Genomic DNA, 16655 nt, shown 5'->3' with positions numbered 1-16655 from the left:
TCCGGTTACCAGAGGAGCAGCACAGAGGAATCAGGGGAGACAGGTAGAGGAAGGGGTGGACACAGAGGCATGCAGACTCACACTCACTTACACTAACATACAAGCACACACACTGCCTTCTCCATCCAACCCCTCCCATGCAGCATGCTGTATTTCAGTGGGAAGGAGACAGACAAGAGCAAATGGACATACTGTAGAAATCGGCCATGACGGAGTTTTGACAGCGGTCCCCCGTATAGTCATTGGGACACCTGATGGAGGGAAAACAAGACACAGAGGGGGGAGAGAGAGGGGGGGGGGTGTAAAAGATACACAGGGCAGAGAGAGAGGTAAAACGAGAGGAAAGAGAGGAGTCCACAAAGACAGATAGAAGGGGAGGGGGCAAAAGAGAGCAGAGAGATGAGGGGTTAGAAAACACAAAATCCACCAACTACAGAGAGAGAGAGAGAGAGAGAGAGAGAGACAGAGAGAGAGAGATGACCAGCATACCGTGACATATCACTGCCATCAATATGACATCACTGTTACAGTTGAGACATCATCACAGTCATGAAGGTCAAGGGATGTTGCAGGGATTAGGAGGGATTAAACATACAGTTGTTAACCTCTAACCTCTTACACTCACACACACACAAACGTGCGAACACACAGACACAGACACAAACGCACACGCACACACAAATTGCTTCATAGTAGATTATACAATCTCATTCAGTGCATCCAGTTCTTATCTTTCAATCAAAAACATGACGACATTTTAAAAAAAGTAAAAGAAAACATCGAAATAAACAAAAAATGAACACAATGTAAATCCATTATTTTGATACTTGTTCTGAAAAGACTGTAAAAACTGTAAATTCATCTATGTGAAGTGTATGTATACTACCAAGCCACTTTGTCAACTACTTTTCAAAAAAGATAGATGACAAACGCTCTTCATTTTCGGATCCTCCTTCTATAACCACACTTCCATCAACCTCATCTTCATCACCTTCACTTTCCTCTTTCACCCCCCTATCTCCCAATCAAGTTCTGACCTTGGTAGCCTCAGCCCGCCCGACCACCTGCCCCCTTGACCCCATTCCTTCTCACATTCTCCAGTCTATTGCTCCTGACCTTCGTCCTTTTCTTACCCATCTTATCAACACTTCCCTGGTAACTGGCTGTTTGCCTAATTCTCTGAAGGCGGCAAGAGTAAATCCTCTCCTGAAGAAACCCATCCTCGACCCGTCTGAAGTAAATAACTGCAGACCTGTCTCCCTTCTTCCCTTTGTTTCCAAAACTCTTGAGCGCGCCATCTTTAATCAACTCTCCTCCAATCTTAACCACAATAATCTTCTTGACCCTCACCAGTCTGGTTTCAAGGCAGGTCACTCAACTGAGACTGCCATCCTTGCTGTCTCCGAGCAGCTTCTCTTTCCTCTGTTCTCATCCTTCTAGACCTCTCTGCAGCATTTGACACAGTGAACCACCAGATCCTTATTTCCTCCCTTCAGGACCTGGGTGTCTCAGGCTCTGCGCTCTCCCTGCTCTCTTCCTACCTCAATGAAAGCACTTATCGGGTAACTTGGAGAGGATCTGTGTCTGAACTTTGTCCCCCCCTACTGGGGTCCCTCAATGTTCTGTCCTGGGTCCTCTCCTCTTCTCTTTGTACACCAACTCCCTCGGCTCTGTCAGTCACTCACATGGCTTTTCCTACCATAGCTATGCTGATGACACCCAACTAATCCTGTCTTTTCCCTTGACAAGACTGAACTACTTTTCCTTCCAGGGAAAGACTCTCCCATCCACAACCTGACTATTGACTTTGACAACTCTGTGTTAACCCCCACTCAGACTGCTAGGAACCTGGGTGTGATACTCGATAGCCAACTCTCCCTTACTGCAAACATTACTGCAACAACACGGTCCTGTAGATTCATGCTGTACAACATCAGGAGAATACGCCCCCTTCTCACTCAGAAGGCGTTGCAGGTTCTGGTCCAGGCTTTGGTCATCTCATGCCTAGACTACTGTAACTCCCTCCTGGCAGATCTACCTGCTACTGCCATCTGACCTTTGCAGCTCATCCAGAATGCAGCAGCTCGACTGGTTTTAAACCAACCTGAATTCACTCACACTACTCCGCTCCTCCGCTCCCTTTTTTAAACGTTAGTATTTGCTTACCATTCTGTGAACAGATCAGGTGCAGTCTAAATCCAGGACATGGTCAAACGTTACAGCCCAGCACGTTCACTCCGCTCTGCTTCGGCTAATCGGCTCGTTGCTCCCTCACTGCAAGCTAAATCACGACTGTTTGCTGTCCTGGCTCCTTAATGGTGGAATGAGCTCCCCATCGACATCCGGACATCAGAAAGTTTACACATCTTCTGCCGAAAACTAAAAACACACCTCTTCCGACTATACATTGAATAAAAAAAAGTAGTTTAGTAGTTTAGTAGCACTTAAATGGCACTTACTTATAGCACTTTGTAGTTTTATTTTATTTTGAAGAAATTTTACTTGATTCTTGTCGTCCGGGTCTGTACCCTCGGGTTGAATGCACTTATTGTGCTTTGGATAAAAGCATCAGCTAAATGAAATGTAATGTATGTTGTGAGTCGGGAAAAGTAAAAGGATAAAACAGTTTTTTATATATTCATTCCATGCTCCTTAACAAATGTATGTTGTCACGAGTCTGAGAAAGTGGTTTACATGTTAGCCTAAAATGATGAAACAATATACGATAAGATTTGTGTTTTTCTGTTTGTTTCAGCTTTTTAATCCTTATTTTATTTGGACCTGTACTGACTTTGAGCCAATTGGGAGGAGCAAAGCAAGCTTTTAGTGAAGCTAACTTGGCTTATTTCTTACCAAACAGCTTCTTTGCCCATCCAGCAGACAACTTTGATCTAAATTTAGAGTGATGTTTTAAGGAGCCTGACAGATGTTGAATATTCACCCTCCCTTTAGCTCTGTTATGGTCTATAGAAGAAACTCAGCCACTGTTTGGTGCTGGACAGGGAGTGAAAATTGGGTTTGAGGAAATGTTTTCACTGAAAACAGCTGTCTGCTCTCTTTTCAAAATAAGGCTGATATTGGGCCATGAATCAATGAGCTTAGAGAAACTGTAATGTTCTGTGGCGCCGAGGGAAGCTGCAGAGTCAGGCGCTATGGCTCTGTGGGATTGTCTCGTCTCACATTACACATTTGATCCACTGCTAATATAAAAATATTGATTAGAGAAACTTTAAAGCAGCTTTAAAATAATTGACATGAATAATGCGCTAAATTAATTATCTAATTAACATACCAAATATGGACGCCATAAGGAATATGTACACAAAATATACTGTGTGATGGGCCTTGTGGATATTTTCTGCTATGCTTATCAAGATTATATAGGGAGGAGTTACAGCTAGTTGATACTTCAACACATAAGTAGTCATAAGGTTTTTGAATGCAATGAAACAATCCAGCAGAATCAAAGCGGTAACTTTTAATTCAGGCACCTGCAGCGTAGCAAGTGCTGCTAACTTCTCCAATGAAAATAACATCCTCGCTCTGAGTGACGCTTGGTGTGAAAACCTTTTGACACATCCAAAACTTTTATCTATAATAAAAACATTAAATGAACCCTATAAATTAGGCCTCAGCCAAAAAAACACTTATGATGAACTGGTCAACACTTAAAGGGTTAGGGTTGGTAATCCTGAAAGAGCTCCCTATACTTCAAAGAAGTGCAACTGATACATTCCACCCCATCACATCAGACCTCTCGTCAAAGCTACATCCCCAAAACACATGAACGCACACCGACTAACAACTGCTTGTGCCTATCGTCCCTGCTTCAGCGGTGTGTGTCTCACCCCGGCTGAAGAACAGTCCTGTGAGAGCCACAAACACAAGCTTATCAAACTAACCACACTGAAAGTAACAAGTAGGACTCCTCAAGGCAATGCATCAATTGATACACAAGTATGTTTATATACTATATGCACATATATTGTTAACTTTAAAACATGACACTGCTATCCTCTTGATTCTTATGAGCTTTTTGAATGAAACACTTCATGAACTCATTCTGAATGATTTCCTTACGGAAACAAAAACTCTTTTGTGTAGAGCGTGCTTCAAATTCTGAAATCTCTTGAATTGTGTGTTATAATGGGGGTCATGGCTTGTACCCAGCGACACAACTCATTTATTCTTTTACCTGCTCTAAATGATGGCAGATCAGCTTTACCTGCAGTCAGATGAATAATAGGGCATGTTGAAGATCCAACAGCACTGCACATTATACCTGGGATGAATCACAACAATTGATGGACCATGGAGTTATGATATTATGGGTGTGGCCCCCTTACAGTCATTATAGGATAACAGAGGTTCTCTGGCGATTTTACCCTCCCGGTCATAATAACCAAACTCCATTTATTACTGTGATTGAGGATCTGAAATTTTTTTTACCCAGTTTAAAAGGCAAAGACCTCCATCTTACCCTCATGCGTACACTGTCCACATAACTGACTGAGTATCCTTCTCCCCTCTTTCTCACCACTAAAGAGACAACTTGCATTTTGAATCAATTACAGCAAAAACCCTCAGAAGAGCCCACTCAGCAATTTCCCATAGAGTTATAAATAGAGCAGTGAGAGAGAGAGAGAAAGAGAGAGAGAGAGAGACAGACAGAGAGAGAAATAGAGAGAAAGATGGGAGAAACTGTGAGCAGCAGCAGCCCTTTATGCTAGCATTCTTTTTTCTTTATTTTGCCTCTTCTCTCACACTACCTCTTTCATTCTTGTTTCCCATCATCTGTCCACCCTTTCTTTATCAGCCCATGCTTTCCTGGTTTAAACTGTTATGTTCTCTCAGGCCTAAATATTTGCAGAGAAAGATATTGAGAAAAAAGCAAGCAACATTAGCGCCAACCATCTGAAAGAAAGCAAAGCCTGTGATTCATTTAGTTATATTCATTATACAAAGACTCATCAAATTTAAGAGGAAAAAAAAGACACAGACAGCAATGGACATTATGTTCAGGCATCAGCCCTACCCTGAACTCATGGCATTTTGTAGATTAGATTAGATCAAATTAACTCTATTGATCCACGAGGAGAAATTTGGCATTTTCAACCTACAGCTGGGAATACAGGGGCTAATGTTTTCTGCTTGCTGCCAGACTGGAGTATATCAGCAAAGCTCAGATTCATCAGAGGAGCCATCTGGAACTCTTCCCTGGGAACTGAGGAGAATTCTTCCCCTTCTCACTCAGAAGGCGGAGCAGGTTCTGGTCCAGGCTCTGGTCATCTCACGCTGAGACTACTGTAGCTCCCTCCTGGCAGGTTGACCTGCTGGCACCATCTGACCTCTGCAGCTCATCCAGAATGCAGCAGCTCAACTGGTCTTCAACCTTCCTAAGTTCTCTCACACTACTCCGCTCCTCCGCTCCCTTCACTGGTTACCAGCGGCTGACCGCATCCGTTTCAAGACACTAGTCCTTGAGTACCGGGTCCAGTCTCCATCCAGGACATGGTCAAACCTTACTCCCTAGACCGTCCACTCCATTCTGCAACTGCCAATCGGCTCGTTGCTCCCTCACTGCGAGATAAACACTCAACAAAATCAGGATTCTTTGCTCGTCCTGGCTCATCAGGACAGCAGAAAGTCTACACATCTTCCACCGCAGACTAAGGTCTCTGTTGCGACTACACCTTGGTTAAAAAGATGATGGTCTATAAACCACCATCATCTCTGGTGTCTATATTACAAATAAATAAGTAAATATAAGTTTAGTTGCACTTACATTACTTTGTAGTTTGGCTTTCTTGAAGACAATTTTACTTTCTGGATTCTTGATGTTCTGGGTTTCTACACAGTTTTGGTGGAACATTGAGGAAAGCAAGACACCAAGTTTAAATAAGGCAACACCTCGCCATGGGGAATGTTTGTATGCGCTGATCTCCACTTTAACCTCCACACTCAGTTTTAGCCAGGGTGCCTTTCTGTATAGGTGCTGTCCTCCACTTTAACCTACAGACTCCATTTTGAAGTTCAGCTACTCTCCCCTTCGGGGGAAGAGGAGATTATACGTTTCCATGGTCGGCACAAAAAGAGCTTACAAATACCATCTCAAATTTTCAGGGATATTAACAATTACTCCTGCCTGCCAGTGCCGTGCAGTGCACTGATTTGCAGCTGTCGTGCAGATTTGTGAGCATCTCTGTGTGTAAGAGTGCAGGTCTACAAAACTCTGAAGTTAACAAGCAGTGCAGACAGTCTACAGACAGCCGTCTTATTTACATCCTGTTATCCACCGGCACCAACAGACAGGCCAACAAAGGATGAGGAACAGTATCTACAGTAACTCTCTGGAAACAGCTGGCTGGTCGGCTGAAACCGACCTAGCTAGCTTGCTGTATCTGCTTTAATGTGCAGCGGGTTCATGTGTCGAACAATGATGCACAGAAGGTTGTACAATCCTGAACATTTTGTACCCCTATATACGCAGCTCATAATGTCTGTATGCACCCTCTCGAACAAAGTTTTCTGCTTGTCAGCACCATGAAAAAAAAGATCCTGATTTATCCTTCAGCAGTGACCGGAAGGTGCATCAGATGAGAGATAGAGAGAAAGGAGGTGAGAGAGTGGAGGGGAAAGCAAGGGATGAGAGAGAGAGAGAGAGAGAGAGAGAGAGAGAGAGAGAGAGAGAGAGAGAGAGAGAGAGAGAGAGAGAGAGAGAGAGAAAGATATATAGAAAGAGGAATGGAAATAAAAAAACAAAGAGCGCAGATCTAGGGGTGGACTTCTAGAAAAAACATCCAATTGTAAGGAAAACATAAGAACAAAGCTCTTGATCATGCATGACTATACGCACCATCTGCTATGCACACTGTCAGAGGAAGTGTTTGTTACACATCTACAAAGTACAAAGTAAACCCATAGTTTAGAAAATCTGCATTTCACAGAGTGGAGAAGACATCTTCACCGCTCTGGTTTAATTAAAGCTTCTGTGGTAAATACAGTTAAAACACTGCAATGAGCTCAAAGCCATACTGTACCACTTCATGTGCACCAAGGGAAAACAATGTTACCAGAAAACTGCTAATCACATACAATTTCCATCCTCTAATTGACTTATTTCTACAAAGCCAGCTATTAATAATGACATCATGACAAACCTTATTTTACTGTTTTTGTGACCTATTGCATTGCCTGCATTTTCCTATTTTCCAATGTAATATTTTTCATCTATTGTCTAGTTCAGTCCTTGTTTTGCAGGAAGTGATGCATTCTATGATTACAGTTTTTAAATAAAAACAAGAGGAAGAACTGTATGGTTAGCATTACCAGTGAACACTTTAACCATGGTCTGTGATGTTGAAGACATTTCTATGGCATCACTCCCATAATATTTCTAAGATCCAATTTACCATGCTGGACCATCCCTGTCAGTCAGTGAAAATGAGAAAATGAGGGAAAAAACAAAGACTAATGTTTGTCAGGCCTAAGCTATGTTTGTCTTAATCACACTATCCCTATAGGGAGGCCGAGCCCCTTCTAAATATGTTTGGAGTAAACAAATGACACATAGGCATTCCCTTGTCTGTGTGAGCTGTAGATATGTTTGTGTGAGTTCCTGACAACCAAAACTTGACAGTCAGGTGGCAAAAAAAGAATTCAAAGTTCTTGAAACATGAACATGAAAAACATGGACACTGTCTGGATGACATGATTTGGAATCTTCTTAGATAAACATTTCGGTGCGGCAAACAACGGTCAAGTCTTCAAAGGTCTCCTTCTGTAATTCAACACCTCAAACATCAATAAAAACACAAATTTTAGTCACTGCCATGAAACTTTATTGACTGTTTTATCCTTTCTATCATTGTAGTAAATGAAATCAAAAGAAATTAACTAAACCCCTGCAGAATGGATCACTTTATTTAGTTTTACTTTGATCTGGGCATAACATATGCTAATATTGTATTGCAACTCCACAGGCATGGTTAAGTTAGCTGGAAAGATCAAGAGGTCTCTCCAGAACAACATGGTTCGGTGATCTGCTGTATGCTGTCATTCAGAACCAGTTACTGTGCAGGACAGCAGAGTCCACGTGTCCTCAGTTCACTTTGCCTTACTGAGTGCCCTCAGTTTGCAAAGTGATTTGTGTTCACACGCCAACAGAGTGACGGACAACAGAGACAGCAGCTTATATTCTACGTCATTAGGACGTCCTTTAACTTCCCTTTTTTTCCACGACTCTCTCTTATACCGGAAATTTTTTCTCAGGAATTGTGAGAAGATTCTAGGAGCAGGATTCAACATATTTCATATGCATGCCGACACAATGTTTGAATCAATATTTGCTCTATGCAAAAATCCTTTTTTTCTGGACAGCTGGTAAAAACTTCAGACCAAAAGCCCTGATATATCATGCACAGTGTCCAAGTGAAGACCAGTTACCTGTTTTACTGTTGTGGCTGATCAGGGTGTATGGGTTGAGTACAACTACAGAACAGAAGACAAGGTAGTGCAGTGACAAGCGACACAGTGTCTGAGACAGAGGGGGAGGGAGGAGTGACAGGGGGAGCGGTTACACAGTGATGACTGTGGGGACGGGGGCTGACTGAACAACTGACTTACTTGCATGACAGCTGGTTAATACCATGTATGAAGTAACAGTCTCCTCCGTTGACGCAGTAGGTCCTCTCCGTGTCGTTACAGCGTCTCGCGTGACTCACACCCGGAGACGGGGTTGTGGTCGTCACTAAGAGGAGGACAGACAGAAGGAAAATAGAACACAGAAAAACATACTGTCACCTCTTTGTTAAAATAATGAGTCATTAAAATGTAATAGCAACTATATAACTAGATATAATGGCAAACCATGCCTCAGAAATGTCTATCCTTTTTAGTGAATTCCAAATGGGTTAGTGTCACAAATAAATCAATGTTCAGCTTGAACCTGGTTTAATCTTATTTGATAAGCTTTTTAATAGCTAATTATTGGATGCCATAAAAATGGGGTGAAACATCATGATTGACAGCTGAGAATGACTCGTGATTGGTCGAGACCTTGATCCAGCTATAGTCCACACCACAATGTCCCAGACATGGCTGCACCCATATCTGGGATATTTTGGCTTCATGTACAACATGAGGAGGTATAGACACGATGTCCATCTATTCATACAGTCTATGTTCTGAACACACTACTGTCTTTTCCCGTTCAAACACAACATTTTAAAAGTTTAAATATACTTATAAGTAATCAACTATTTTGATTCCCAAACTTCCATGTTTTACAACTGCCACTGTTTTATTTGGTTCTCCCAGGACAAATTTCCATAACTTATCAAAAAAATTGAAAAAAAGTCTGTACAGAGACATTAACCACCTAACACAATCATATTTGACAAGTGAATTTGCATTATCAGATTCCTGCATATTTTATTTCAAATAGCTTTCACTGTAAACACAATATTCAACTTTATTCTAACTTATCCCTAAAGTCTTAACTAGAATACCTCTACCAATCAGTCAAGTTGCATGTATGTTCATGTTCATTATTTAATATATGAAACAGAGATAGATTTGATAAAAGGATAAAGTGTATGTTGTCATACTTAGACCAAAGTGAAGTCAAAGTGACCTGACCAGTGCCAAATTCTAATCAGTTCGTCCTTTAGTCCAAATTAACCTAAAAACATATTGAGTCCGATCAGATTTGTCCCCAGTGCAGAGGCACAACAAGACTCCATAGTTGTTCAGTTCTTTGAGGAAAGTTGAAATTGTGATGTAACAGAACGACAGAAACTCTCTGTAAACATGTTTATGATAAGATGCTTATACTATTAAAACAATGGAGTTTGTGCATCATGATAGAAGCATCTAAATGTTTACTCTTTTCTTTATTATCATCATCTATATAAGGTGATCAGACAATTTATGTCGGCACAGACAAACCAACAGACTGACCGACAGAACAATAGACAGATAGATAGACATATAGACAGATAGATAGATGTTCTCACAGATCTGCACGGTGATTAAACTCGTGGTGTTTTCTTGTCCTAGAGAGTTTTCAGCCACACAGGTGTAGTTTCCAGAGTCTTCCACACGGACACGACTGATCTGCACCTTTGAGTTTTTTCTTCAGTGAAATTGAGATACAGAGAGAGAAGAGGAGACAGAGGAGACAGAAGAGAGCCATAGAGAGAGGGTGATATAGAGCAGATAAAAGATACTCTCAGATATTGTTGCTTAAAAAAAGCAGCAGTCTTCTATGACTGGACAAGAAATAAAAAAAATTATGTTTAGCCCAGATAGGCAAGAAATAATTTATCATAGTACACAAATAGCTGTAATTGGCCAGAAAAGCTAATTTGTTGGACACATATGAAGTTCAGACAGACAAAAATGAAATCCACAACTAAACATTAAAGGTTAGAACATATGCTTTTCATGTGCAAGGTTAGAACTGGTAACTGCTAGAAGCTGACTTTTTGTGACTCGCTTGACAACTTCTGGCTTCGCGATCACTAACATCGTCTCTGTCTCAGTGGTGTATGTCTCTCCAGTCATGTGCACTGGGAGCACGGCTCGGGTGCGCAAAGGCAGGTCGGTTAGTGACAGACAGGTTCACCAGTCCCAATGAAATGATTGGCCGTGTTTATTACAGGTCTGCGAGGGCATCACACACTAGCAATTTTTTTCAGAAAACTTGATAGGTATCGGCACGTGAAGAGGATTTTCAACAAATAAGATCAAATGTGTTTAGTTGGTCAATTTCAAACAGTTAAAGGGTGAATTTCTATTGCAGGTATTGTACCATGTCTTCCTCTCATCCCAAATAAAGATTTCAATGTTTACATTAACGTTTGTATTTTTCCAAAGTCTAAAGTTCTGCTGTAATATGTGGAAGCAGCCCATGTATAACAATGTGTCGTTGAGTTCCACTAAAGCTGATATGATGCTACACTGGTCTGGGTTAAGCCAGTGTTTAAATGAGGGCTAAGGTCTGTGTGATGCAAATTTCATCATTAGAGGGTGCATGTTAGGCTCTGTGTGGACATCTGTGTACCCAGCAATTTGTTGCAGATAGTCCAAGCGGCCAACAAATTGGCAGGTATGACTGTGGTGTATGCAGCTGTCTGCACGCATCTGCAATGGAGGATTACTAAGGCCTTCGACCAGATGTCTAAATATCTATGTCCTGGCAGCCATGTGGGGTTATTGTTATATAGTCATTGCAACAACCCTTCTGTAACTGCCAGGACTCCTCTTCCATGGCTCATTAAAGGAACAGTGTCCAGGGAAATGAAACGAATTTCATGCTAAAAAGATCTTCGTAAAATACCCACTTGACTGGGGTTTACTCAGACTGGCTAATATTAGCTCTGACTGAACTTTACAATGTGTTTTCTTTGCCGAAAGAGGACTGAGGATTTTGGCCCTTATTGCTTAAAGTGTGGCTGTTCCAGGAAGGTATCGCTTCACAGCCACAACGAACAAGAGTGGTCACAGCAAAAATGACCTTATTTACGTACATTTGACGTGTGTGGTTGTTGTATTTAGATAACCTGTAATAAAAAATCTGTGCTTTATTACTGCTACCAAGGATATTGTGCTTTATTTGCTATTTGTCTGTCTTACACAAAAAATACTGAACCGATTTTGTTGATGGGGTATAGGCCAAGGAATAACTGCAGAGGATTAGATTTGTTGCTTTCCGATACATTCTGAGATAGGACATTTCTTACAGCTTTTTTGAATCTATATAGAATAAATGCAGATGAAATAATTCTGACTAAGCATAGTGCAAGTATCTATGACCTAGTGAAATTTGATTTTTAAGCAGGAAATTGTAATATGCAATATGGTGATATTGTAATGGCAATTTAACAATGTATAACTTTTCAAACCAATGTTTTATCAAACCGTCCCATGACCAGATATCATACTCATCTATTGACAAATAGAGTTGCAGTTGTAAACTGTCCCCTTATAAGGTTGGAAGTTTCACATCCAGTGGACACATGAGACACATTAATGTGGAGTTGTGTACTCATTGTAGATTTATTGAAGTTGAGCAAATAGGAGGGAGAAGTAATGTTTTCTAACAGTGGCCACAGTTTGAGTACAGAATATGAAGATGCCCAATGTCACTAACACAGAGCTTCATACCAGGAACCACTGCAACAGGCATATTCATTTGTTTGAAGAAGCAGTTCTTTGTCAGGATTTTAACATTTTGAATTTTTTTGTCCATGATATTGTGGAGGCTGAATAATTAGAGGTATATTCAATTCGATAGACTCACTTGTTGGTCTTTATTTTGAGGTCTCTGCCTTTTTGAAGCTCGTGTCCATCTTTGTACCAGCGGAAGGAAGGGCTGGGATTCCCCGATGCCTCGCACTTCAAGTACAGCTTGTCCCCTTCCATCAGAGATTGGCCTCGCATCAGCCGCAGCTTAGGAGCAGAGGCTGGAGAGAGATAAAGATAGGGAAAGAGAGGCAGAGACACAGATTGAGAACGAGAGACAGATAGAGAGCGGCAGGGGAAGGAAGCAGAGAAAGGAAATCAAAGAGTGCATTATAGAAATTAACTAAAGACATTAAATTGATCTATCCATTTAACTTTCTGTGTTTATGTTCGCATTAATGTGTGTGGGTGATGAAAACCTGTTTGTGAGGGCTCAGATGTTATGGTCAAAACCTGATGCACCAGGTCAGAGTCCACAGATTATCTCTCTCTCTCTCTCTCTCTCTCTCTCTCTCTCTCTCTCTCTCTCTCTCTCTCTCTCTCTCTCTCTCTCTCTCCCTCTCTCTCTCTAAGCAAAGACGTATGAAAGTGTGTGTCTCAAGAACAACCACACTGCATCACTGACACAAGTGTAGGCAACAGAGAAGCTAAGGCAAAGAGGCAAGTCAGCACCATCTAGTACCATTTACACACACATTCTCACAGTGTTGTAGTGATAGGACACGCCTGATCAACTGCGGGTCTACTGTTGTATAGGCCCTCAGCTCCCCACAGCACTGCTGCATCTTCCATCTACTCCTTCATGCATTTATATAAGACACTGTAGGTCTGTATCCCTGTGTGTGTCCCATAACTCTTGCAGGTCATACACAACATACTAGCCAACTGAATGGAATTCTATGAAACTGTGGTATGGGTCACCAAAGACCTTAGAGAATCCGGATCAGGCTTTTTTCTGTCTTTAACATTGTGGTGCATTTTTCAACATATTCACTGATCTCTCGGGGAATAAATCCTAGATCTTGATCTTGAAAAAAACTGGCACATTTAGGGAAACCTGGTGCAGCTTTGAATTGAAGGGGAATATCGGGCCTTGGTGGAGGTATGAAAAAAAGCAACAGAAATAATAAAAAAAAATGTAAATGAGATAGATGAGCTGTACATTCAACTGTTTGTCAAAGTAACAGCTCTTTTTCTGATTAGATATGATACATGTAGAGTTATGTGCAAAAAAGGTGTAAATGGCTAGTCGGAATGACCACCACAGGCTAATGCTGATTCAAAATGATTTTCATAGGTTGGATATATCAGTCACTACTAAGTAGAAATACCATCCTCAACAACAACAAGTAGACTTGGAGCTAGGTCACACAGACAAAGTAGTATAGTCAGACAACTACACAAGTGAAAGTCTGCGGTAAAGACATTAAAATACAAACAGTGGAGTGAGAAAGTACAACCTCCGTGAAGCCCCCTCCAAACAGCTTGCAGTTATGTAAGTAGGATTTAGGTATGATTTTTAGACTCACAGCAGAACAAGCAGCACATCCTTAAACCCCTTTCTCATGTTTTGTAAGATTTAGTCGACACACACTGTTGATGTATAATTCCACGTCACACGTAACTAAATCATCTAAACATCACCAGACGCTCTCTCTCTCTCTCTCCATGGCCTCTGGCTAACAATGAGTAACACTGGAATGTCACTGTCGTCAAATATGTTTTAAATCTTTTGCAGATTATTTTGGTATTCTCTTGAATGTGGCACCAGACACCTTGGACTAAGTCAGGAAGGGAATTATAGTTCACTTCCTGGTGAACATCCAAATATGTACTTCATGTATATCGAGACTTCAAAGCTGCAACAGGGGCAGATCCAGGGGGGCAATACCTAAACAGTCACTTACTATTAATACTGTCAATAAATATGAATGTATTCAGAATTGTTTGATAAACACAATGTCCTTGAATAAGGAATACCTTTTTTTAAACCTTTCCAATGATGTGTGGCCTTGCTCAATATGGGGCAGGATGACAGAGGTCATTTAGGCAAAAAACTTGGTGTAAATGACCTTGTTTCGAGTCAAATTTGAATGTCTGGGTTTACGGACACTTTGATGACACCACAGGACCAGTATGGCTGCAATTTATGCTTCTAATCTGTTGTTTTGAGATGACTTACACCATCCTTTAGGTCTCTAATATAGAAGAACTCAGCACTTAACTCTCTTTAAACCAGTCAGGGCAATGTGTTTTCTATGGGACATTGAGCAGCCTGCTCGTTGTTCTCATCCTGCTTCTCGCTTTTGATATTTTGCAGAAGACAATTAGGAAATCATGGGACCTGTAATCTAATAGCGATGTACCATATGTGGAAAAGAGATGAGATTTCATTGTGGAAGAGGCAACTGTAGATTAATAATCTTGGTTTGTATACCATGTTTCACAAGTTACAAAGTGCTTCACCGTCAGTAATTACATAAGAAACAATCAACAGTAAATTAACCAGAAATGCTACCAAACCAAAGAAGAAACTATCGCAAGAATACACAAATAACACAAATAGAAGTTTGTACAAAAAAGTCTTGGAAAGATACTGCCATTGCCAAACCCCATATAAAACTTCAGATATCCCTGGTAAAACAGATAAAGAGTCACTCTTTACACACTCCAGTTAACTTTTTGTATCATTTCACTGTGGCGGAGCAGAAACAAAAAATAACAGCATTTGAGCTGTGAATTCTCAGAAAGCAGGGAGGTCATTTAAAATATGTGTGGGAGAAAGGGAGTGAGGTGTGAAAATGAAATTTAGGTCTCCACAGATTGTAGTATCTTTTGAAATCTTGGCAAAACACATGCACATGAGTAGGATGTTAAGGCAAACGGAGGGAGAAGGAGAGAATGGCCAATTGGTCCATACATCCATTATAAACAACAGCCAATCCTACTGAAAATCTATTAATCAATCTTTCCACACAACCTCAAGTGGTCAGCTCAGTCACACATGCAGAAGTTCTCCACAGCTGAGGATTATGTCAACTTTAAAGGTTTAGTGCGACAATTTTGTTTGCTATATTGCTTCCAGAGACACATCTGAATCTCACTAAAGGTAACAACTTTTCTCTTATTTGTTCATACACACAAAAAGTTAACTTAAAAAGGACAGATTGTGTTTTCCAACATTTTGGACTATTCTTTCAATGAAATTAAATCCTCCCTGAGGTCCTCAGTTGTCATCAGTGTGTGATTATCAGCACCTTAAGTGATTAAGTGTTGAAACTCTCATTTATATTCTGCAGCAGTAAGGAATAAGCTCATTTCCAACATTTCCCAGTTCCTTTAGACCAGAGGTTCTCAAAGTGGAGGGCGCGGACACTCTCCAGGGGGGGCGCAATGTCACAGACAAAAAAAAAAAATTATAAAAAAAAAATAAAAATAATGACGACCTGTCACTGGTTAGTGAAAGCTCCCTCAGTGGCGAAATGCAAGGGGCTGGACTGACACAAACAAATCAAATACTGTTTCGTTCCTGATCCACCAATCAAAAGAGGAGTGTTATCATTTGAACGCAAGTTGTAGGTACACTTCCGAGTATAAAAGTAACTGCAGGCATGGTCAGCGCTCACCCTAACTGAGACGACACCCTGCAGAGTTTTTTGCGATTGCTTTTATTTCCTCTCTAGTGAGTCTTAAGTGAGACAGTGTGTCAGGCTTTTGTTCAGGTGAGTATTGAAATGAGTGGTGAACGTCAGGATAAAGCGGCTGTGAGTGATGAACCCGGTCAGCGATGAGCTCATCCCTCTCTGGGACACTCTGCTCTGGGTTTTTTATCAGCATGGTAATGTTAGATGAAAACCAGAAGGAAATTACCCTTCATAGATGTGACATCCACATTTCAGGGGTGTGACAGTGTCGGATTGATTGAATCACTTGAAATTCCCACTTCGATTTGAACTCATTTTGAGTATATGAAAGAATGCTTCAGGTCACTTTGGGAATTCAAACGTCCTTCTGAGTTTGTCCTTCGTAATAATTGATACGATTAAATTGTTTATTGTATGGTCACTGATTTTTAATCACACTTGATTCATCTTTAACCAGCTTTTACTCTATACCAGTTATAATTCAACGACAACTGAGCAATACTGGCCTTCAAAGAACTTATTTTAGATGTGATGATTCATAAATAACAGGTAGATTCTTATGATTGAATCTTTCATTGCACAAGCTGGAAAACATATAATCAACAACCTCTGTGCTCTCTCCTCTGTTACTGCTTGATGTTCCAAAACCAAATCACAAATGCTTAGGAGGAGGAATTTACAGGGAGAGGTTCTTAGGTCTTCAAATCGCTCTCTCTCTGCAAGAAATAAATTAGCACCTGCATAGGGGACATAAGGGTGTTTGAC

At 40.9% G+C, this 16655-nt stretch overlaps 1 protein-coding gene across 1 annotated transcript in view; it reads right to left on the bottom strand.

The window, feature by feature from the left end:
• Positions 1 to 16655, bottom strand: part of LOC133958357 (pro-neuregulin-2, membrane-bound isoform-like) — a 49176-nt gene that overhangs the window by 14451 nt on the left and 18070 nt on the right. Inside the window, exons 2-5 of the mRNA XM_062393103.1 lie at positions 12305 to 12467; positions 10017 to 10135; positions 8626 to 8749; positions 193 to 251 (exon numbers count right to left, since the gene is read on the bottom strand). Of these exons, the coding sequence (XP_062249087.1) occupies positions 193 to 251; positions 8626 to 8749; positions 10017 to 10135; positions 12305 to 12467 (465 nt within the window). The remainder of the gene's footprint in view (positions 1 to 192; positions 252 to 8625; positions 8750 to 10016; positions 10136 to 12304; positions 12468 to 16655) is intronic.

Source organism: Platichthys flesus, chromosome 8, assembly GCF_949316205.1.
Source record: "Platichthys flesus chromosome 8, fPlaFle2.1, whole genome shotgun sequence".
Classification (NCBI taxonomy): Eukaryota; Metazoa; Chordata; class Actinopteri; order Pleuronectiformes; family Pleuronectidae; genus Platichthys; species Platichthys flesus.
This window is presented reverse-complemented; position numbering and strand designations above follow the sequence as displayed.